This window comes from Echinops telfairi, unplaced genomic scaffold, assembly GCF_000313985.2.
Source record: "Echinops telfairi isolate 266 unplaced genomic scaffold, ASM31398v2 ScPeMD7_7424;HRSCAF=8462, whole genome shotgun sequence".
Taxonomy (NCBI): Eukaryota; Metazoa; Chordata; class Mammalia; order Afrosoricida; family Tenrecidae; genus Echinops; species Echinops telfairi.
In genome coordinates, this window is record NW_022111324.1 from 47,554,390 (window position 1) to 47,579,254 (window position 24,865).

The 24,865-nt window shown below is 40.4% G+C and overlaps 1 protein-coding gene across 1 annotated transcript in view; it reads right to left on the minus strand.

Moving 5' to 3' along the window:
• KDM5B (lysine demethylase 5B) overlaps positions 1–24,865 on the minus strand; it is an 82,755-nt gene that overhangs the window by 24,869 nt on the left and 33,021 nt on the right. Inside the window, exons 3-13 of the mRNA XM_004699812.3 lie at positions 22,706–22,783; positions 21,327–21,449; positions 20,672–20,842; positions 14,887–15,021; positions 12,212–12,308; positions 10,958–11,067; positions 8,454–8,612; positions 6,899–7,018; positions 4,480–4,638; positions 3,369–3,550; positions 2,007–2,169 (exon numbers count right to left, since the gene is read on the minus strand). Of these exons, the coding sequence (XP_004699869.2) occupies positions 2,007–2,169; positions 3,369–3,550; positions 4,480–4,638; positions 6,899–7,018; positions 8,454–8,612; positions 10,958–11,067; positions 12,212–12,308; positions 14,887–15,021; positions 20,672–20,842; positions 21,327–21,449; positions 22,706–22,783 (1,497 nt within the window). The remainder of the gene's footprint in view (positions 1–2,006; positions 2,170–3,368; positions 3,551–4,479; positions 4,639–6,898; positions 7,019–8,453; positions 8,613–10,957; positions 11,068–12,211; positions 12,309–14,886; positions 15,022–20,671; positions 20,843–21,326; positions 21,450–22,705; positions 22,784–24,865) is intronic.

The window sequence follows — 24,865 nt, forward strand, 5'->3', positions numbered from 1 at the left end:
TTGATGTGTGTATGGATTGGGATAACAGTTGTATGAGCCCCTAATAAAATGTTTCAAAAAAAAAAAAAAAGACCTGGTTCAGTAACCTAACATAGATCCCCCCTTCATATACTCCAAAGCTCGCTGGTCACCCTCTTGCAGCATAGCGAAACCAGAACAAACACAAATAGGAAACCCAAGGAAGAGAAGAGCAGCACACTGGCACACTGAGGCCTGCAGCCAACGTCCGGGGAACTTCTGCATCTGGACTGCAGATCAGAAAGGAATTGAGTAAGTACACTTTCATCCAAAACACAATAAAATGAAAACATAATCCCAACAATCAGCAGATGGTGGTCTTTCTGGTCATCTACTGATCATTATTTCCTAAACTATGGTTTAAGAATAATTTCTGATCTCTCAAAGAAAAGTTCTGTCTGCCCCTATGTACTAGTGTATGAATCTAAAAGCAATAATTCATCTTTTAACACTGCAAATGTATCATGTCCATAATTTGGGTAACTGTGATGGCCTCTTCAGCTTCACATAATCAATCTGGCCTCCTTTTGCACCTGCAGAGTGTTCTATGAAAAAACTCGAACTCATAGCGACCCTTTAAGAAGACATGGTAGAACTGTCCCTATGAAATTCCAAGAAAACCTCTTCATTTTCCTACTTTCAAAGAAAAGCAAAGGTACAGACACATCTCCTTTTTCTGAAGGATCATCAAGAAAAACCTTTTCAGTTTGGAGTGTGAACCCTAAACTCTAAACCCAAGACCTTCAAATTATATTTTAAGCTTAGTTGAGAATGGGGTACAATGTAACAGATCCAGTAAATGTGCTACTTCAGTTCACCATACACAATTAAGATGGTGTAGATCCAATTTTTTTAATTCTTGAAGTAGGAACAGTAATGTGAAGGATTCTGATACCGAAGTTGTGATCTAAGTCTAACAAAAATTAGCCATTTTCACAGAAAAGCAGTTGATGCTGACAGGTGATTTCATTTTTAATGTCTTTGTGTTGTTTTATTCAAGAACTAAAGTTTTGGCAATGCACACAACTTTTTCATTACCCTTACAAGGACCGACTAACACCACTGGTTAGAGTCGCATAACACAAGGGCCTAGATCAGAGTGCGAGGAGAAAACTGTTGAGTAAACAATCATATAAAGATAAATGTGGGGAAAGCGGGGAGGGAGGGGAAAAATGAGGACCTAATGTCGGGGATTTAAGTGGAGAGGAAATGTTTTGAGAATGATTAGGGCAATGAATGTACAAATGCGCTTTACACAATTGATGTGTGTATGGATTGCGATGACAGTTGTATGAGCCCCTAATAAAATGTTTTAAAAAAAAAAAAAAAGCAAAGCTACATTTTAAAATCATTTTTTAAAAGACAAGAATTGCTGGTCAGATAGAGGGATGAGTGGAACCCAAGACTGTGGCCCTTATGTATCCCTCAGGCTTCAAAGGGATCCCATCCCACCGCCTCCAGGGTGACTTCAGTGCAACCCTGGACAGACTTACAAAGTATCGCCCGTGAGAAGTAGTCAAGGCAGACAAGACTCAAGGGACGGCATTTGCCCCAAGCAAGAAAGAACAGCAACGGAGGAGGAATGGCAAGGGGAGGCCAGAGGAAGTGAGAAGAACACACTTCAGTTGAAGGTTTGCAATGAATGTCACGATACAAAAGGGATATAAATTATTGAATGGGGAACTTAAAAACCCAAATCAATATTAAATATTAAATAAAACAGTCAACAGTGTTGAAGCAAACAGTTTAGGGATAAAAGAGAGACTACTTAAGAATCTAGTTATTAACTGCAACAAATTGATTTTTATGCTGTCTGAAAATCCAGCCCCACTGCTTGATACAACGTAACACAAAATTGCACCCACCAAACAGCTGTTCCTGATATCAAGTTATGCTATGGGAAACGCTTAAGTACAGCAACGTCTTTTTAAAAAAGTGAGCAGCCAGGAAGAGAGAAATAACTAGCATGGGAATAAAGCCCAACGTACAGGCACTGCATGAGTCATCAGGGTGTTGGGGTTCATGATGGTCACAAGCTGGTGGAGGAGATCCGGCTGGGACACGAAGAGCTCCGGGGCCAGCTTCTTCATTACGTCTTCCAGCTGTTCAGCAGCATACCCTGGGACTCCATACCAGGTTTTAGGCTCACCCCTGGAAAATCCGTAAAAATAAATTGATCCGAAACACTGACACAAACAAACAACTAACCACGACATTATTTTCCAGGTGTTGCTACAGAAAAACTATGCTGCACAGATATGAGCAACCAAGGAAATACCATTAGGAATATGATCTGAACAGACGTAATCTGTATCCAAGTTTAAAACGTGAGTCTTCCCAGCTCATTCTTTTTTTTTTTCCCCAGCTCATTCTTTTTATCTACTCCTTTGGAAAACAGAGGTTTCTAGCATTCCGACGACTGTCAGACAATGTGCTAGCTATAGGCTATGTGGTTACACAATTTCCTAGAATTGATGAGGGCTGGCAATGCCAGTCTTCTTTTTCCCTTGCCCATTCTGACAGATGAGGTTAAATCAAACACTAATAAGGCAATTAGTATTTCTAAAGAGCTCTTATTCTTCAAAGCACTTTAAACTGTCAACCAATTAATCTGGAACATCCCTGTGTGGTATGGTAAATATAAACTTCATTTTACAGCTGGGGGTGATTGTCTAGAGGATGCAGAACTGATGCTATACATATACATGCCAACTCCCTCTTTCTTGTGGTACATCCTCAAATTCCTTGTGTGGGGAATTGAATAGGTCACAGATCTTCAAGTATTTTTTGTACTTAAAAAAGCAAGGGGAAGGAGGTGGATACGGGGAACAGATGCGAACGAAGAATGCCTGTGGCTGAAGAGTTTGAAAAGAAGCCCAAGTATCTGTTTCCCTCACTCCCCACAACCCCATGCACATGGGGCCTACTCTGCTGTGGATAGTGCTGTCAGAATTCAAACCAACAAGAGAGAAACTAGTCGTCACAAAGGCTTAGGGGACACTATGGTACCTAAACTCGGCAGCTTTCCCCCAAGGGATGTCTGGGCTACCCCAATCGCCAACCGGGGCACATCCACAGGAAAAGCGGTCCTCAGAGGTTTTGAACCTTTCTCTGAGAAAAGATAAACCCCACCTGCCCTCCCTCCAGAATCACGTGATGCCTAAAAAACACTATGTCTACCATCTCGGGGCTTCCTAAGAATCTTATAGAAGCTCTGGTTTAAAAAATGAGGATGTCTCTTCCAACCATAGTAAAAAACTCTTATGATACAGTTGAGTCTGAGGAAAACAGGTAGATCTAGTCCTTCCCAGTCTGCACACTGCTCCTGGGTTCCCTTGGGAACGTCTCACCAGTGCAGATAGTTGATGGAATAGCTCCAGTGATCCTCGATGTGCCAACAAAAGGAAGAAAAGCACATGCCCACATACAGCCAAGGAAGCTTCATGCCACATATGTCAGCAGTGATGTGAGCGAGGACAGACTGCTCCATCACGGGCATATTGTTCAAGTTCCAGCCACTGTCAAGGTATTCCTAAGAAAGGGGACACAAACAGGGGAGAGAGGGTTAGCTAATAATTGTCATCCTTGGATTACTTCAAGGGGTTGGATTAAAATAATCTTCAAGAGAAAAGGGCAGCATCAGAGGAGATAGGCCACCCACTGGATCCTCTGATATCATACATTGATATTGACTGGTTTTGACCTTTTAATAATTGGAATCATACAGTGCATGCTTTTGAGCCTGTCATTTTTTGGCAGTGCAGATCCATTTGCGGAAAGTTGTAAGTTAAAAACAATAGCCTCTGGTGTCAAAAGCTAATGCAGTAGTGACTCAGACGGTGCAGGGCTATTAAAGGGAGGGGGCTCCTGGGTTGTGAAGAACTTTCTATTTCATTTTTTGTTCTCCTTCTGGCTACATGGGTGTTTCTGGTTTTTGCTAATGAAACCAAGCACATAGGACTATGTACTGTATATGAGATGCATTTATATTAAAATTAAAAAATACTAAAAAGAAATCTGACTTCCTACCAGGATGGGAACAAACCCAAAATATTCCAGCATAGAAAATAAACTCAAAAGTTCAAAACTAATTAGATCTAGACCCAATTCCTTCCTCAAGTACTGCCCTCTCCAGCATAACCCCCAGAAAGTAGAAACTAAGTATAGAATATATAATTCCCTAGATCACTATAATCCACCAAGTGGCATATCTGAACACTCTGTTCTTCTTAAAAATCATTAGATATTTGTTTAAGATTTGCTGAAAGTCATAAATTACTTCAAACAATCACAGTTCACTTATTAACTCAATATTCAAACATCGCACATGAGCATATATTATTTAGCAGAAGATGTTTATTAACCCAACATTAAACACTTTAGATCAAGGATATGCTGAACTACCAGCTGTAAGTACTGGTTGCTCAGTCCAAGTAAAAGGGCCTCACATCTTGAGCATACCTCTTCCTCGGGTGAAAGTTTGATTTTCCCATCTCGGACAGGAAAGCCACTACCAAATTCCTTTGACGCGATATCAGCTCCATATTCCACCGTGACATCCTCTTCAATAGTGCTTACCAGTCGCCAAAATTCTTTCTCCACCAGCTCCGTGGGAACCATCTAGAAATAAAAGCAAAGAGGGAAGAGAAATTATTTTCTCGGACACTCACAAACTGCCTGTGACCAGTCGAGTAAATGAGCCAAGTGCACAGAAGCCAAACAAAAACTGTGTTCATTAAACGCTTGCTTGATCATTACTCACATGCAATGCAGGGTAACAACTTTATTTTCTAAAAGGAATGTTATAACTATGATGAGTTTATTTTATAACTATGAATACTGACAAATATTGCAACTATGAAGTATTTAAGAATCTATATTCCTTTATCAACTTGGACCCTATCACAAAGGGGAGTGGAGGAAATATAAAGTCTGGTATGTTGAAACAGCACAACTGTTGTGCTTTGAAATCATCTCCAGTTTCATTTTGTGGATTATCCCATAGTAATAGAGTTACCTGTGTTTGCATAATGCTTTCCAACACATTGCCCAAGACCATCATTTCACTCTTATGACTAAACTTGACTGGGAGCAATATAGGCAGCTATGATGGAAGACAGGATGCAGAATATCAACAAAAATAGCCATTACATTGCAGCATGTCCTACCATAAACAGGCACCAGACAAGAGCGTGAATGATCTGCTGCTAATTTGGGTCCAAACCCAAGTAACTTAAGATGTCCTCGTCTTCTAAGCAGAATAAAAAGTCAATCATAAATAAGCATTTTTTAAAAAGGCTTTAAGCAAGCATCAGCAGAAATGGCTAAAGCAAACACATGGAGAAATACTACCATGTACTAGGGGAATTGAGATAGTTTATTGTGCCAGCCTGGCCGATAAACACAAGTGTGATTAATTGAAGGTTGGAGAGATGGATGACTTGGTGAGCCTTGCCTTTCTTGTCTCTCGCTCTTTGATCATTGGACCAGTGTGCTGCTGCCTTGCTTGTTCTGTGCCTCAATTTACAGGCTACACTACCTGTGGGATGCCTAGCCTGTGGACTGTGTCACTGTAAGTTGAGGTCCCTTTAAGACCACACGATTGAAATTTGTATCTCTTGAGCTGGGGACTGACAGTTGGTGACTTGCCTTGCTGTTTTGCTGCCTGTGCTGGGATAGCCTAGCTCTCTCTCTACAGAGGATGACCAGACGGCCCTCAAGACTTGAAGGACTGCCAGTGTCTCACAACTCTCTCACAGGAGTGAGTTGCACTGAGCCATTTGTACTGCTTTATAATTTAACTGTTCATTTCTTGTATTATATATATATATCTCTTTTATAAGTTAACAGTTCATTTCTTGTGTTATATATATATCTATCTTTATAAAAATATATATAAAATTATTGGCAATCTGGTTTTATCTCTCTAGAGAACCCTGTTTAACACAGGAATCAAAAGAAGAAAACCAACCCCCACCCCCCCCAAAAAATCGCTGGGATTATAAATTTAAGCTCATTAAATAAGCAAGTATTTTAAGTTTCACAAATAGCAAATTAGGTTGGTTTGGGGAAAATGGTTTTCTCCTACCCTGCTACGGTTTCAGGAATTGACACTGCTGTGAGGGTGGGAGGATTTTCAATTGGATGATAAATCCAACTAAAGAGAACTACATGCATAAAGTGATTGCTGTAGCATTTTGTTAACAGACCAAAAAAAAAGCATAGCTTCAATATCCACAGGTATGAAAGGAAACCATTTAATTTAGGTGCGTTCATTTGATGGGCTATTAAAAATGCTGAAGGAAACATGCTGGTGCTTCTAAGTCACCGGATCGCAATCTTCCTAATGCCGCCACCCTTTAATACAGTTCCTCATGTTGTGGTGACCCCCAACCATAAAATTATTTTCATTGTTATTTCATAACTGTAATATTGCTACTTATATGAATCGCACAAGGGTCGAGACCCACAGGTTAAGAACCATTGTTCTAAGTGAATACAAGAGAATTCAGTTGCTTTACAAGATTAATTTGTGCTGTTGTAGCAATATATGATAAATGCAATCCCAATATTTAATGCTATAATACAAACACTTGATATTTTGTCAAGTTTCCGTTTTGTTTTGTTTTTAATTAAAACTGTTGAACAGAAAGGACTTCTGGTGATTTCTAATTCTTGGTACTCCCCTCCTGCGGTAGCTTTATTGTTTCTGTGGAAGACCTATCTTTAGAGAAATCCTTATCTGTACATACATTTTAAAGTACCAGTTTTTAATAAATTAAATGTTTCATTATGCAGGATCTAATTACTACCAAGAGATAGACACATTTTCTCCACAAGTTATTAAAATCACCTATCAAAGTAGTACATATTTACATACATGGACTGGCATGTTGAAATAATCAGATTTAAATGCATCAGCCATTTCTCCAAAAGTCCGGAGGGTGTAGTCTCTGGCTGCTTGTTCAAAGCCAAAGGCTTCCTGTGGTTTATTACACTCCTGAAAGGGGGAAACAAAAGTGGCAGAGGGGATTTCTACTCAGTTATTGAAATAGCACTTAAATGTAGTAACAAGTTTATCTCATTTACTCACGCAAAAAAAAGTTTTGTTTTACTTCTATGCTAGGTCCACATTAGGACAAACTTACCAGCAGAATAGGGCTGGTAGATTAAATCCACCCAGTTACCTCACCTACTTCTAAAAGGTCCTGGCTATGAGAGCCCACAGTAGACACACGGAGTGGCCCTGTATTGGCCTCTGCTCCATGACACCTGCTTTGTTTGGGACTTGTAACAACCACTACCTGGAATCATTTGAATATTTATAAAGAAGCCTCAAGATCCCACTCGGATCAACTAATGTCTTCAATACTGGAAATGAGGGAAGCAATGTCCTCCTTCCTCCTGGAAGTTACAAAATCCACACAGAATGGCTAAGAGAAAAAAATCATTTGATGGCAACAATAGTTTCACACAATGCTACAAAACATGAAACATGAAACTCAATGCCGTTGGTGTTGATTTGACTCATAGCGAGCCTATTCAAGTTTCTGAAGCAGCAAATATACACAAAAGCATATACTTTCCCCAACGAGGGGCTAGTGTTTACAACCACCAACTTCGCAGCTATTGCCCAGAAGTGCTGCCAGGACTCCTTTAACTAATGCCATCAACTAAAACCCTACTCAAGTCAAACCCCCTGCTACCCAGTCTCTCCTAACTCACAGGTTATCTTATAGGACAGAATGGCGCTGTTCACCACCCACCCACGCCTCCTTAGGTTTCTGGTACTGGGAGAGCCAATAGTCTCATCTACCCCAAGTGGAATGGCTGGCAGGTTCCAACCCCTGGCCTTGTGGTTAAGAGCTCAATGCCCATGCCACTAGGGTCACCAGACACTCCCCTTAAATGATGCCAGTGGGGAAAGGGGGGAGGTCTTATAGATACAGTGGATAGTACAGGGTGGGCATGTTTAAGGTTGACAACATCATTCCTATTATATGAGCTATTTTTATCCCATCAGAGTATGCACACAGACATGTGTGCAAATATGTGTATATTCATATGCACACATACATATTAAATACACATATACATGCATGCACAAAACAAACCAACAGCTTTATAAAACACAGGGACAACCCGCTTTATTCGACACCGGTGACACCATACACCATTACAATGGCCCATAGTCATTGTGCTGCATACAAATGTCATTATGAATAGAAAAATGGGAGATAATGAAAATGTTCCACTTCTGTATGTGTGCCCTCATATTTATAAATGAAAAAGGCGATAACTAAAACGTTTTAATTGTATTTTTTTAATCTATATACAAATAGAAAAAAGGGCAGATGACTATTCTCGTCCCCCAACCCACCCCCAATATTAACAATAGTTCAGCACTGTAATGTGATCCTGCCACAAATTCTTACCTGAGCCAAGCACTTGGGACATCTCCAGTCCCCCTTGGGGACATCATGGAGAGGCGGAATCAAGCAAAAGGTATGGTAACTGTCATCACAGCCATCGCACAAAAGAAGCCGGTCCTCATCATTGCCGCTGCCACACAGAAGGCAGACGTACAGATCCACCTGAAGCAATAACAACAGGTACTGAGCAGGATGGGCTGTTGCTGGATCTAATGAAATCAATCTGGCCTCACCACTGTGCTTCAGATGGAAATCCTTCTTAGAGATATTTCACAATGAGAGATATTTCACAATGTTTAAAACACACACCCACACCCCCATTCTGCTCTCACTTGTGCTATTTAGATACTAGTTTTCAGTTCTGCAGAGAAAGTCTTCAGGAAAAGGAAAGAAATGGTGATGTTAGCTACTGAGTTAGCAATTAAGTAGGGAGTGCGTCTACGTTCTGCTCTCAGGTGTCGCTACAGGGCATGCTGCCACTGGTCTGGCTCCAATCTGAGCAAAAGTTGCTGTGCCCACTGCAGCGTTCAGATCACTAAGCCATCACTGTGAACCAAAATCCTGATATGAAATGATTCGGGCGGAAATTGCCAGCCTGGCCAAAAATAAAAGCATTTTCATTAACCATTATTAAATAAACCTTTACATTCTAGTGAAAGGGGTGGTGGTGGAAATGAGGACCTAATGCCGGGGGCTTACCTGGAGAGGAAATGTTTTGAGAATGATGAGGGCAATGAATGTACAAATGCGCTTTACACAATTGTTGTATGTATGGATTGTGGTAAGAGTTGTACGAGCCCCTAATAAAATGATTTTTTTAAAAAATTCGAGTGGAAGGTTCATGATTCCCAAGTTTCCCAAGCAACCAGTGAGATAACCTAGTTATCTCAAATGAAACCGAGAATACAAGAGGGATTTTGATGATTTTGACCCATTACAGTAAATAAAGGCAGGGGATTGTTAGTTTACATAACATTTAATTTTAGTTTTTTGCTACTTTTTTTGGCAGGATTTCTTTCTTTTTTTTTTTTCTTTTTTAACATTTTATTAGGGCTCACACAACTGTTATCCCAATCCATACACACATCAATTGTGTAAAGCGCATTTGTACATCGTTTCTCAAAACATTTTCTCTCCATTTAAACCCCCGGCAGGATTTCTTTGGGGAGGCTGGAGGGTGAACGTTGGGCAGGGAAGGCAGGCATGAAGAGAACACATTCAAAAAAATTTTTTTTTAAGTTTTAAAATTTAACAATGAGTTCTTAAGCCATTTTTCCTGTCTACTTTTTTAAGAAATCATTTTATTGGGGGCAAGTACAACTCTTATCACAATCCACACATATATCCATTGTGTCAAGCACATTTGTACTGTTGTTGCCTTAAGTTTCAAAACATGTGCTTTCTACTTGAGGCCTTGGTGTCAGCTCATCTCCCTCCCTTCCCCCGCCCCATGAACCCTTGATAATTTATAATCGATTTTGTCATATCTTACACTGTCCAACACCTCTCTTCACCCACTTTTCTGTTGTCCATCCCCCCAGAGAGGAGGTTATATGTGGATTCTTGTAATCGGGTCCCCCCTTTCTACCCTCCCCTACCCTCCACACTCCTAGTATTGCCATTCTCACCACTGATCCTGAAGGGATCATCTGTCCTGGATTCCCTGTGTTTCCAGTTCCTGTCTGTACCAGTGTACGTCCTCTGGTCTAGCCGGAATTTTAAGGTAGAATTGGGATCATGATAGTGGGTGAGGAGGAAGCATTTAAAAACTAGAGGAAAGTTGTATGTTTCATCGTTGCTACCCTGCACCCTGACTGGCTCGTCTCCTCCCTGTGACCCTTCTGTAAAGGGATGTCCAATTGCCTACAGATGGGCCCTGGGTCTCCACTCTGCACTCCCCCTCATTTACAATGGTATGATTTTTTTCTTAAACATTCAACTCTTAACTACTAATGTCAAATTATAAGATTAAGGGCACTGTTGTCAAGCTACCACCCTCTGGGTCCTCAGAAGGATCAGGGATGAAAAGCATCCCAATCCTTCACAATGCACTACCTGTACTTTTTTGTTTGTGACAATAAACGAAACTCAAGACTCCATTTCTATCCATCCTTCCTTACTCCAGCTCACTCCATCCTCCCTGCCTTCCCCTGCAAAATGGGAAAACACCAAGAAAAACTCTCCTGAATTTTTTGCATGAGCTTTCAGCTCATTGAGATATGGGTTAGTGGTTTATCAACTAACTAGTCTACGCACTGATCCCGCAGATCAAATGCTAAAATGAACTGAATACTCTCCAGAAAAACGGCTGCCAATCCCTCCCAGATTTTACCACCATCCTCATAACACGTGGGGTGTTTCAACATTTAGAAACTGGCACTGTTAAACTGACTTAAAAGGCCTCCTTCTTGTCAGACACTGAAGTAGTTAATCTTCCTAAAACATAAAAATATAAACGTCGCAATAGAATTGCTTAAAGGAAGGAAGGAAAGGAAGATGCAACTCACAGCATTGGTAGTTTTCTTAGATCGACTCTTGGGCTTTTCCTTCTCACTTTCTACAATGTACTCTTTCTTCTCGATGGGCTCTTGCTTGATACTGATCTTCATTTCTTTCTCTATAGTAGGCAATCCCCAAAGTTAGCGCTTTCTGCTTTACTCTGCCTCCTCCCTCACCCACAAGAACCCTGTCCTCCATCTCCGCCAAAGCACACACTGAACACAAACACGATTTCATCCTTGTTTTTATTTTAGCAGCAACAGAACCCAGTGTTACAGATGTGGAAGAGAGAAACATGTAAAGTGGCTACTTATGGAGACAGTGCTCCTATTACTTTGTTGTTGGTGGTGGTGCCTCTATTACTTTGTTGTTGTTTTCAAGATAAGAACCCAAGAGCTTGGATTGTCTTAAACATTTCCAAGTCAATGAATATGTCAACGAAAGCAAGTCTTGATCATGTGAAAGACTGACAATTCATCAGTTACACCTTCCTTGGTACACAATATTGCTCACCCCATGAGCTAAGGTTACTTACTAGCTCCCCAGCTTCTAGAGCAAAACTGAGAATTTTGTCTAAAGCAAAGTACCTAAGCTCTAATATATATTAGCCCACAAAAGAATATTAAAACTGACTATCAAATAAATTTATCATGCGAAAGGTACTGTGCTAAGTGTTTTTAAACAAATTTAATCCATTGACAACAAATCCATTAACATCAAAGAAACATGCCTAAGGTCACACAACTAGTTGGTGGTTGAGCTTTTAATAATCATATTCTTACCTACTTTTCACTACATTGTGCTGCCTTTCCACCAAGAAATCTATGAGTAGCCCATTTTTAATAACTTCTTGATCTCCGTGTGCATGCTGGTATGTTTGTCTTACTTGAGTTCCCCTCAATTCTCACTCTCACTGACACACACCCAGGAAGCAACTATCAGCTAAAACTCAAATTTGCAAAGTATGTCTGCCTACCTAACCCTGGCTTGTCGCAAACCACTTCTCTTCAACAAATGCCACTGAATCAAATTTCAACAGCAGTAACTAGCTGCAGTTGACATCCTCAACTACCTTCCTGATACAGACTTAATTCACCTGTTTATCTCCCTCCCTGTCCAACTGAGTATGAAAGGACAGGACACTGATATATTTGGCAAAACCCATCCCAATGTTTAGTATGGGTAGGTGCTGAGTTGTTTACTTAACAGTTTTCGTCTTTTTTTTTTTTTTAACCCTATTATTTGTGGATAGACTGTCTTACCATTTTCACCCTTTGGAGTTGGGCATCCCATGCGACGTCTCAGATTATGAGTTCTGGCTTCTGGTGTTTCTTCAGGCTCAATTTTAATATTCATGGCCTAAAAAAACTATATGTATTAATATCTCCTTTCAGAATAAATTGCTTTTAAAAATTCAAGTGGAATCTTTCAAATTTTAACTATGAATAACCAACCCATCACCCATTATGAATCTTAACTTACTTCCAACACCATAGGAAGTGGTTCTCAACCTGTGAGTCCAAACCCTTTTGTGGGGTCAAATGACCCTTTCACAGGGGTTGCCTAAGACCATTGGATAACACAAGTCCGATGGTCTTCGGAACTGAGATACCGCTCCTTATCCATCTCCACATGCAGATATGCCCACATACACGTACCCGGCATGAAGACGGTTACCCATGCTACACCATGCTTCAAGACAAAAATTTCATTTATTTGTAATTAGAAATAAATATTTCACAATATATAATTACTTATTGTTTTCTTATTAATCACTATGGTTTAATTATCTTCAATTTGTAACAATGAAAATATATCCTGCATATCAGCTATTTACATGATGATTCAGAAGAGTAACAAATTTACAGTTATGAAGTAGCAACAAAAATAATGTTATGGTTGGGGGGTCACCACCACATGAGGAACCGTATTAAATGAAAGGTCACGGCATTGGGAAAGTTGAGAACCAATGCCACAGGATGCGGGAAAACTGCCCTCTCCAAAGGAGCAGCTAAATGGTTGGAACCAGGGACTTTGGGATTAGCAGCCGGGCAGTCAACCAGGACTCCAGTGGAGCCTCCTTGAGGGCATTCTCAGTCTTAAAAGTGCTGTTAACTAAGAAATAGATGTGGAATCTTAGAAGTTACAAGAGTATTCTCCACTTCAAAAGGTCACAGAATCAGGATTGCAAAAGAAGAAAAAAAAAGAGGATTGCAGAAAGTAAATGAGATTATATAAGCCTAAGGCTTAATCAGGTACAAATTAAGGAGTTCTATTACTTAAATTGGGAACGATTCTTATTTTCTTCCTACTCCTACTCCTCTTCTGTTTTATTCAATCATCATTAATCACACTTCCTAAATATTATAATTTTATTAGCCCAAAAGAGCTTATTGGCGCCCTCCAAAGTTTGCTGGTATTTATGGAAAAGTATGCTTCCAAAATGATTTCCTATTCATTCCTAATCATCTTTTCAATAGATTGTTGCCCTACCTTGGACCTCCTCTCCTCACTGAACATATCTAAGTCAGAGTCCCTCTACTAAGCTTGAAGTGCCGGTACGTATGGGTAGAGCAAATAAATGACACTGATGTCGTACGACACTAAAAGCGTTTGTAGAATTCTATTACTTTTGAATAGAAAAGTCTGTAGCTGTTATGAATCAGGCAACCCCTGTGAAAGGATTGTTTGACCCCCCCAAAGGGGTGGCGACCCACAGGTTTGAGAACTTCTGCGTCTAGAGCAGGGGTCCTCAAACTGCACCCTGCGAGTCACATGCGGCCCACCGAGGACGTTTATGCGGCCCACCGGGTGTTTTTGCCCAGTTTTGTTTTTCACTTCAAAATAAGATATGTACAGTGTGCATAGGAATTTGTTCATAGTTTTTTTTAAAAAACTATAGTCTGGCCCGCCAACCGGTCTGAGGGACAGTGAACTGGCCCCCCCGTTTAAAAAGTTTGAGGACCCTTGGTCTAGAGCATGTCTTACATACATATTTACAGTGCTGCAACCAGAACTGATGTTTGATTAATGAACTTGCAGCATGGTATGGGCTTCAAACAACCTTGCTTTCCATTTTTAAGGTACTCTCCTTTATTGAAGAAAACATATCATTAAGTTTTTTTCATCTCCAACTTGCCTAAGTGAAAAGCAATTCTCACATCTGTTCATTTGTTCAGAAAACAAAGTATCAGAACTTTTCATCTTCACCAGTAATTAAAAATCCAGAGACTGATTCAGAAGACCAGTGAATCCAATATAACACATTCAAGCTCTAAAATGTTCCCCACACACTACCCACCCCTGCATACTAACTCTCCACCAGCCTGGAGTGGGGAACTACATGGCTCCCTTCCCAGCAGAAACCTCTCACAGCAGAAGAATCTGAAACCTTTTTTTTTAAGCCTCTTGTTGCTCTTGGATTGTTTTCCCTCATGGTCTACATTCTTCTTCATTTAAAATCCCCTTGTTGCTCATTTCTTTAATATAAATATTCGCCACTCATTCTATACTTCTTTTCAACAATTGTGAAAAATAGCTTCCACGGTTTCCTAACCTGTTTAAAAAATCATTTTCAACAAAAAAATCTCCCTTATCTTCTTGGCCTTTACCTCTGCTCTGATCAACACAGCCTAACTTTATGCGATCTACATACCATCACAAAGAATGCCAATTCTTCCTCCTAAAGCTGTGACCATAAACAACTAAGCTTCTATCTGTCCAGGCGGCATAAACCTAGAAGAGTTCTTCAAGATTTTTTTCCCCTTAGAAGACACAGTTCTCCCAAGTGGAAAAGCTACAACATACACAGCACTCCACTGAAAAAGTCACAGGGCTCACAATGATGAGCAGCCTATGTGTGACCGAAATCTAGTGTCGTTAGAAGCAAGGGGACTAGGGCCTGAGGACATGCCGGCTCCCCTCAGGGGCCACTCACCTCCGCTCTCACGCGCTTTGCTCTTCTGGCTGGAGGGCAGGTTTCCAAGGGCTGCACAGACTGCCTCTGGGGAATATCGTGGGGTTTGTATTCCTTGTCCTTTGTGTCTGTGGTCAGGTTTGGCTTCTGCAGACACTAGAAATAAAGCACCAATTGTACAGATGAATTGCCCTTCTAAGAGAATTTCACTGGGTTTCTCTTTTGGCAAGGTACGTTTTACTAGTATTTACATAGAAAACTAAGCAAGTGTGGAATCTTAATTAAGACAAAGCACTTTACAAACATATGTATACAGAGGGTTTCAAGAATTTAATTTTAAAAATCCCATTTTCTTTTAAACTCCATTTTTTTTCACACTAACTTCTACAGTGTGGCTGCTGTAGCTGCTACTGCTGGCTGCCAGTTGATTCTGACTCAGTGACCCCGCGTGGCAGGCCAGAACTGCCCCGCAACACTCTCAGGGGTGTAATGACTTTATGAGAGCAGATTGCCACATCTTTCTCCCTATGAGCTGCTGGGGAGGAGAGCTGAAACCACCAATCTTTAGGTTCTCAGCGGCTTAAATATTATTTAAATGGGTGAATGGTATTACTTCATCAGCAATTCATTTTAATTGCTGTTGTCACAGGTTACAACAAGCTCAGGGTACTCCCATTTTATCTGTACTGGCAAGTGTCAGTTAATTAGTAATTAGCCCAAATTACTAGAAAGGTCTTGTACCTCTAAAGTTCCCCTATAAAGGATATTCTGGGAAGTGAGGAGGTTGGAGCAATAAAATAGCAAATACTGGTTTTCTGGGTTTTATAAATCTGTGGTTTTAGACATCCTTATCCATGTTCTGTATAGTTAGGGTATCATCTTAATTGAGAAAATTGACTGAGATATTCTTCCAAGTTACTAGCGCTCACACTTAACTTTAACAAAATCCTAACAAAGTTTGACCCATCAAGGAAAAGTTAGTGGGGAGCGCACATTAAAATGTGGTTCTGATCAAGAAGGGATCTATGCCCACTTTTGCTTTTTTCTATTTAGTTTGATTCTAAACTGGTTGTGAGTGGATATTTAGGGCCAATACAATGAAATATAATAACAAAATAGTACCAAGAAACCTGATATTAATGTCAAACAAGTACTCATAAGGGGATACAAAAAGATCACCAAGGGTATTTTTGAAAGCAGAGTCTCAGTGTAGCCACATTAATGACATTTGATCACATATGCCTGTACAAAGAGACACTTAATTAAGGTTCTTACCTAAGTTCAAACTACTTACTAGACTCTCTGATGGTCACAGCTACCCTACTGTCTTCACTAACAGAGTCTGCAGGGGGAAAGCAGGGACTCAGAAAGAGAACAAAATAAAGAACAAAGCCACCAACCGTCAAAATCTAGTTCTAACGTTGCAGAAATACGGTGCACTGTGCAAAGGAAATACTCTACTGGCACATATTACTTGGTGCCCTAAGTACTATATCTAGCACTGGCACAATAATCTATAATTACTAAATAGTGTGGTTAATTTTCATTAAAACTATACATAGATTGATCTCATCTGGAAAAGGTAAATAGATCCCTAATTCTGTGGGCAGAATGGATCCTTGGAGGCTTATAAAATTTGTACTTAGCCCGAGGAATGTGACTATACACTACACATGGCCCGTGTAAATATTAGATCTTACAAAAAGTCAGCTTAAAATAAGAATTTAAAGTAACATGCAGGTAGAATATAGATATGCCAAAAACGGTAGCATTTGAGAAACTCAACATTACTGATTCTGAGAAGCCTGAGAAAAGCTTTAACACAGAATAAACACTAATACAAATGAAGAGAAGATGCTTGTTTTGGTCTAGTGCTATGGGTCGGTCCCTTCAATTCTGTAACTATATCTTTGATTAATTTTATATTCAACACCAAAAAGTATGAGTGAAATAGGGAAATAAATATCAATTGAGTTGAATCAATTCCTCAAGATCATGGTCAGAAAATCAGATACCAAATATGTGGCCCCTGCCTTCCACTCCTCTTTTTAAAGTTCCACTTAACACTTAAGATCATCTATAGTCCACTTCAATCAGTAGGGTTTTGGGGCAAACTATAGTAAAGTCAGACCCATTTTCTAAGAATATACATATAAAGAGCTTTATTATTTCGTTTCAAGCTAACATTTTAAAGGACACGTGATGTGTTTGTTCTACATCTAATGCTCTGTGACGTGCATACCCTAACTGTAATCTTTACATGGGAAAGGGGATTTGGAGGTGACTGCTCTCAACACTGCTCATCTTACTGAGAGAGCAGCCTGTAAGACCTTGGGCAAGTGTGGTGATACCAGAGTGATGAGCTGCTCCACTAGACCAGGACATCGTCCCCCACTTACTCTAGGCTCGAGCTCAGCCCTGTGCAGGAATTCCTTCACTGTACATTTTGTTTTTCTTTGTAAACTACATTCTATGGCCTCCAATTCTACTTTTCCCTGCGTATTAATTTTCAACATGCAGAAATAGGCACAAAGATTTACAGAGAATGTTCATCAGATTACTATAACAAAGAGAGAGAAAAAAAATCAGAGCCACCCTAAATACTCAACAAGGAAAGGAAAATCAAGCCCAGACCTGGCCATAAAAATGTAGTGCTATAGCCATTAGAAGCCATGTCTTCCCCAAAAGGGAGAAGTGGGGAGTGGGGGCCCTATGTGTTCAAAATTTTCAGTGATACTCAAATGCTCCTGGTGTTTACAGTGGTGGTGGGAGGGAAGCTGGATATACTATGAAAAGCAAACCCTCCATTTTGCAGATAATAGACATTTGTATATAAAAATAACCTTGCGCAAAGTCGCAGGAGTGACTTTCTTTTGCTCATACTTTCTGGGGTTTATAGCCTTTCCACAGTGAATATGCACCAGTGTCTAGAATATACGTAGCACACAGTAAGTATCTCAATAAATGATCAAGGCACCATGTGTGTATTGTTCATGAAAGGGTTTCTTCATGTGGCTATCCCGTTCAGATTGCTCCAGCCATCTAAATGCTGGTGCTACTTTCTCTCTACATATGTAAATCAGATGTTTTTAAAATGTTGCAACCCAAACAGCAAGTATACACTTCTCCTATTATCCACTGTAACTTCCACACTGAGATGGGAAGAACTGAAGAAGAGAAACTTAAGTTTACCATAGGCAACTATATCTAGATCTATGAAAAGCATGCAGTGTTTAAAGAAATTTCATCCTCATTAAATATTCTTAAAAGTAAACCAACCACATTTTAACAGTCAGATTGGTCACCTTTACCTAAACAAAAAGACAGTTCATCTGAAATAAAGGGAAGAAGATACACAGTGCTATAAAACTGGCAGGACTTAAGCATTACAAATGGTGAGGCTATAATGCCATTGTGTTAGCTGTTAGTGAGTCGATTCCAACTCATAGCACCTCTTTGTGACAGAGCAGAAAGTCCCACGGGGTTTTCTTGACTGTAATCTTTACTGAACAGATTGCCAGGTCTTTCTACTGCAGAAAGATAGGTGGGGGTCAACGTGCCAATCTATACGCAAAAGGCCAATTGATTAGTGGCTTCTACTCCCATAAAAAGTTACTTACTTTCTACCCACAGGGACAATTCTGCCCTGGTCTTATAGCATCACTCTAAGAGTTTAATCAGTAGCCGTGTTTTTGTTGTTTTTCCTTTCGCTCTAATTTTTTAAGACACATAGTACAGTCACAATTTTGCGGATAGGGAGCAACTCAAAGGGTATGATATTACTTTCTACCAAGGCCTGAAATAAGCAAGAAGTTTCTAAACATTAGCTTTATTTTTATTCCTGCAAGTGGTTATATCTAAAAGACTTTAAAAAATAAACATCACTTCTTCTTAAAGGAAACAAAAAAATCATTCAATACATACGGTGGAGTGAAATTTATTATTATGTTTCTTTTACCCAAGCTTCTGCAACTCCCACCTAAAGATTGGATAGGACTGTGCTAACAGTGCGTGTGTAGCTAACACCGGGAAGTGGTCAGGTTTTGTTACCAATCCCTGGCTATAAGTCATTTTGGATGAACAGGTAGGGAGAAACCCCAAGGGTTCTCACTTCTGAAGTGTACGTTCCAAAAACGTGTAGAAGACTTCAGCCTGCAGTGGAGAGGTCACTGAGACCAACACACCACAGGCTGTGGAATGGAGACTGACAGGAGCCGTGCACCAAGACCACTGGGTGTCTTCTCCTTTGTTTTCTTCATTTCTTATTATTCTTTTAAAAATCATTTTATCGGGGGGGGGGGGGGGGTTCATAAAATTTTAATAAACATCCCTCCATCCATTGTGTCAAGCACATTTGTACATTTGTTGCCATCATCATTCTCAAAACATTTTATTTCTACTTGAGCCCTTGGTATCAGCTCCTCCTTTTTTCCCCTTCCCTCCCTGCCCCCACCTCCCTCCCGAACCCTTGATAATTTTTTTTTTCTGAACCCTTGATAATTTATAAAATTATTATTATTGCCATGTCTTACACTATCTGGCATCTCCCCTCACCCACTTTTCTGTTGTCCGTCTCCCAGGGAGGGGGTTATATGTGGATTCTTGTGGTCAGTTCTCCCTTTCTCCCCCAGGGAGACTATGGAACTGTGAGATCAAGTGACAGGTGGGATGGCCTCTGGAGGCTAAAGCCAAGGTCAAGAGACTTGTCTATAGTGGCTAAAGAGACCAATATCCTTAATGTTGGCTGATCCTGACTTGTGGTAAGCTAATAAACTTCCTTAATAAACCCCCTTCATTGTGAGTATTTTCTCTAAGTTCTGCAATGAATTACCAAACCCAGTATAGATGTCGAGTGGCGTGGGAGAAATGGTTGGTGTCCAAGTAGGTAAAGGAGGATGGACCATGGAGGTTCGTCTGACCTCTACCTCGTGGCAACAAAGAAGCCAGAGGAGGTCGGGTGTGTTCCATACACCACTTATTGCAGAAACTCTAAGAAAGGGTATACCAAAGTATGAATGCTCCAATGGCACTGATAAATGGAAGGCTGCTGCTAACCTCACAGTTGGTAGTTTTCCTTGAAAAGATTCATAGTTTCCAAAACCCCATACAGGGCTGCTCAGAGTAGGGCTCATCACAGTGGGTTTGGTTTTTGGTTTTATCCCTCCCCAATATCAACATTCTATCAGAAAATCTCCTGGAGAGTTCAGCGGACAGAAGAGGCAGACAAATTACATCTGAGGTTGTACGAACCCCAGTGGTGTCTGCACACTAGCCAGCGCACCACCCTGTGCTTCCACGGGTTGCTGTCTTCTCTAAAAGGAGCTTGGTGGGGAGTTGGCTCAGCATTCAGCTTACTAAGCAAGCAAAAGGGTTTGAAGCCAGTCACTGCTCCACAGTGAAGGTGTGGCGACCTTCTGTGAAGATGATAGCCCTGAAACACCTGCCTGGCAGATGATAACCATCGGGCTTGAATGAAAACTACAAGCCCTAGCACGCAGACAGTCAGCAACTATTCCTGATAAGGACAAAGGCCTGTGGTGAGTTGTTAGCTTTACACAGTAGGAGCCTATTTTCTGTACAATTTCATTCATTCCAAAAACAAACTTTTAAACATGTCTGTTCAACACAGAACAAAAACCCTAGATACTAAAACAAAATGTTTAACAAAATAAAAAAAGACCCTGGATATTAAAGAACCCATGAAACAGGTGTCTTGCAGATGTGATCAAGGCTTTGTGGTTCCTCCTAGCATGAGCGCATCCCGGAAGCCATGGGATGAAATGGTTGCGGCTGGCCCAACACTCACCCTCAAGCTGTCTCCAGACAGGAACAAGTTGTAGGGATTCAGAATTCGCTCATAATGCCCTCGGATGTGCGAGCCCACTGCCTTGCCAGGAGCAAAGCCCATCTTGGTGGCAATTTTGGTCCATTTTCTATCCTTGCAAACCACTGAAAATCCACCTTCTTCAGCAACTAGCTGTTAAATAAAATAGCAGGAGATTAGCACCATATCATACCTAGGCATGACTCCAGGTACCATTAGCTATGGCCATTCAAGGCTGAAAATATTTTCAAAATACATATCCCAGCTTGGGGGGCGGAGAGTTTACATTGTACATTTTAAGGTGGAAAATCAAATCATCTCTTTTAGGCAAATCTTCAAAAAATTTTGTCCCCAAAATAGTGACTTGCTTGGTTATACTGACACTTAAAAATCTCTGTAAACATGAAGCATGACAGCAAGCGGGTTTTTTGTTGTTTTTAAGTGATAAAATGCAGGTATTCTGAAAGATAAGGCTTCCACCAATCCTAACAAGTCCACCCTATCATGGTCTTCATCAATCATTGAATAAAAAACCCTCACTTTAGGTGCTTAAAAGAACAGCTAGGCTCCTTTAAAGACAAGTTCAAATTAACTTTGTCAGGGTTACTGTTAACTAAAGGGATCGCAGATCTTTTACCTTATTGAGTTGAAACAAGTCCAAGATCTTCCTCTCCACGTGTGGGATTTTCAGAGTACTTCCTTGTAATTCCCAGTACTTTGCAATCTGGTCCAAGAAATTCAATTTTACCCGAGTTTGTGCCTAATGACAAAAAATTTGATTTTAACCTCATTTATTTTAAAGCTAAATGTGCATGTAAATTATATTTAGAATTATATTTATACACAGAACTCCACCTCATCAGATGGCATTCTGTAAACCCTCTCATGATGTAAGTAAGCACTCTAAAAGCCTCACATCAAAAGAAACATAATTTTACATTCACCGTTAAAACGACGTAAGTGAGCATCTGTATGCCCAGCTTGGTCTTTTCAGAACTGGGTATTTTGCTAAAGCCATATCCTCTACAAACATAACTCTCAAAACAGTGATTTTATTATCAATTTTAATAATCCCTGATATTTAAAAAACAACATAAAGCATCACTGTAACAAGTCATTGTTTTCAAAATCTTTTTCTTTCCTCTCCTCCAACAATGTTCAGAAGTTCCAAATAACATCCTGAGACTGAGGTGAACACCCACTTCACCCCCTTAGCTTTCCTGCTTAAGCATTTTTCATTTTAACCTGCTTAAAGCTCAAATGCGAGATTATCAAAGTCCAGAGTACCATAGTGTTTCATTTTAACTAGCAAATGTGTAGTTCTGCATAAAAAATAATGCTGAACACCTAAAATCAGATCTGTAAACGATTCTCTCAAATAGTGATTATCAATATCCCATCCCTCATCACATCCACCTCACACTTTTACTAGTGGTTTAGCAACTGGCTGTGAAAGCTGGAACCTGTATACAGCAAAGACATGTCAGAGAAGGAAAACACAAATATTTTCCACTAAGAGTCATAGAACAGTTGTGAAAACGACCCTCCTAGATGGAAACCCTCCAATGCCCAGGAAAACAAGGCTTTCCGACTCCCACGGGTTTCAATGAACTAGATTTGTCTGTTCTCTGGAGCATCTCCTGCATACTCCACCCCTCCTTGGGGAACTATAATAATGTATTATTAAACCTAAGTTCGATTCTGCATTTGGAGTGGAAAGAGCTAGAGAACTGTTCTCCATTAAGTGGTTTTCAAAGCAGATGCCAATCATAACTTAAACACCAGTGGTTGTTACTAAAAAGAATTTAAGTGCATGAATTAATAAACCAAAATACAATGAAAGACAAAAAGAGCAGAGCTTGAAATGAAACTAGAATTGCTGGGGTCTTATTGCCATTTATTTTCCCACAAAAATTCATTATTGGCTTCTGTAAAATGGCCAGATTGGTATCAGAGCCTCTTCAAAGAGGTCCCCTCTGGAATACAAACAAGTAAGCCAATAGGTCAGGGCACTACCTCCAATTCATTCAGCCTCTGGATACGCGGGGTAAAATGAAGTTTATCCACATCACATGCAAAGGGTGGCTGCCAATCCTGCGGGGAAAGCAAAGGCTTCATTAGTAGGTTTTGGTGACAGTTTCGATATTACATTAGAATTGAAAACCCAGGTTATGGAAAATAAAACAGGTCCTCTCTTATCCGTTAAGTAAAACAGAACAGAGATAGAGTAGTTTCTCAATTTTTCCAGCTGGACAACAGAAAATGCATGAGTGCTCTTCCCAAAATGAAAGATGTAACCCTATTCACAGACCCTTCCCCTGCACTCTGCTGCTCCCAGGACGTGTCATGGCAGCCTACCACTGATAAACACATCCCTCTCCCTCTCCTGGGGGAATGAGACTTTGGCTTCCTTGTTTCCGCATATTTCTCAATATAACTAAAATCTTGTCAAATTATGTATAAAATACCATTTTCCCCCCAAATCTAGGCATAATGTATTAGAAAATTGATAAATTCTATTGGGGTAAATTGCTGCCACCCAAATGCATGTGTAAAATTCTCCCTAATAGATCCACTGACAGGCTCTTAGAAGAATGGCTATGATGAGGAGATATTCAGAAAAGTATGAAAAATGTGCAAACTATATAAATGGAGAAACCTGGAAGGACTTTGTTATCCACAGAAAGATTAATAAAAAGGTGAGGCAATTAAGGATGTTACAGACCTCTATTGGTGTGGTAGGATTGCTCTTATCATTGTTAACAACTACAAGATAGAAAAATGAAACATTGGTAATACAGACAGCCAAAAAAGTTCAATGGTTGCTGTCCTTGATGGTAAAGTAGTTATAAGTCTAAAATCAGACAGACACATCACCCGAATGAGGGAGACCACTATGAGGAGGCCAAAGGGGCCTCTAAGGCTTAACAACCAGGTTGTGAGTTAAGCAAGGTTCAGAGCAAAGGAAACTGTCACTAATTTATGACTGGTGGCAGAAGTAAGTTACACAAGTAGGAACAGGACCGTGACCAGGGCATGGTATCAGCTAGAAGAGCTCACAAGATTATTAAGATTGATCCAAGGTCTCCTGGAAGGACTGGTAGAGCATGCCCTATAACTATGCAACTGTCCTTACTCTCCCCAATATGGTGACCTCCCATCAAGGGCACACACAAGCAGGTTCCTAAGAGACTGCCCCTCCCTAGACTGGCTGCAGAGGGTGGAACATTCTGCCTGAGGACAAGACTATCTACCATCCCTAAGGATAATCAGAAAGAATTCATCGGAGGCTTGATCTGGGTGAGGCTGCTGGACAATCTGCAAATGGGAGTTTGGAATTTTACTGTCACTCATACCAAAAAACAAACAAAACTCACAGCCAATGTCAACTTACAGAGACAGGGGTCGTGGCAGCCCCTGGTGGAGCAGTGGTTAAGCATTGGACTGCTAACCCTAAAATCAGCAGTTTGAAACTGCCAGCCAAGATAGGGCTTTCTAATTCCCTTAAAGATACAGTCAGAAAACCAGAGAGGGGGCTCCACTCAGCCCTACATGCATCTATGAGTCCAAATCTACTTGATGGAACCGCTGACCTTGAGGCCAACAGTCAACAGCCAACACGTAACCTCCACTACCAGCACTCCTTCCTACTGTCACCCAGATAGCCTTCTGCAAATGGAGTGCTTAGAATTTAAGCTCTAATACAATTCCACCCTCTGCAGTATCATTTTCTCTTGTCCTTCCACATTTCAAATTTGTACAGAGAATCAATGCATGTCCGTAACTATGGAAGCTGGTACTGGGGGTATGAAAAACAGAAGCCCTACTACCATCAAGTTGACAGGATGACAGTGACGTTAAATAGGGTTTCCTAAACTGTAAATCAGATGCGGACAACCTCAGCTCTCTCAAGGAAATGCAAGTAGGTTTGAACTGCTGGCCTTTTCGATGGTGTACAAAGTAATATTTTGTGTTTAAAAACTAATGAAGTCGTTTCAGAGCATCATTCTTTCAGTGAAAGCTTCATTGATGTAAGTGCAGTTTCCTCCTGGCTATAATAGAAAATCAGAAAGACTAAGTCATTTTTGAGATCTTTGTTATAGTTACAAAGCTCTACTCCAGTGCATTTGGAATACTCATTGTCATATGAAAACCTAGTCTTGCAAAGTCTAGCCT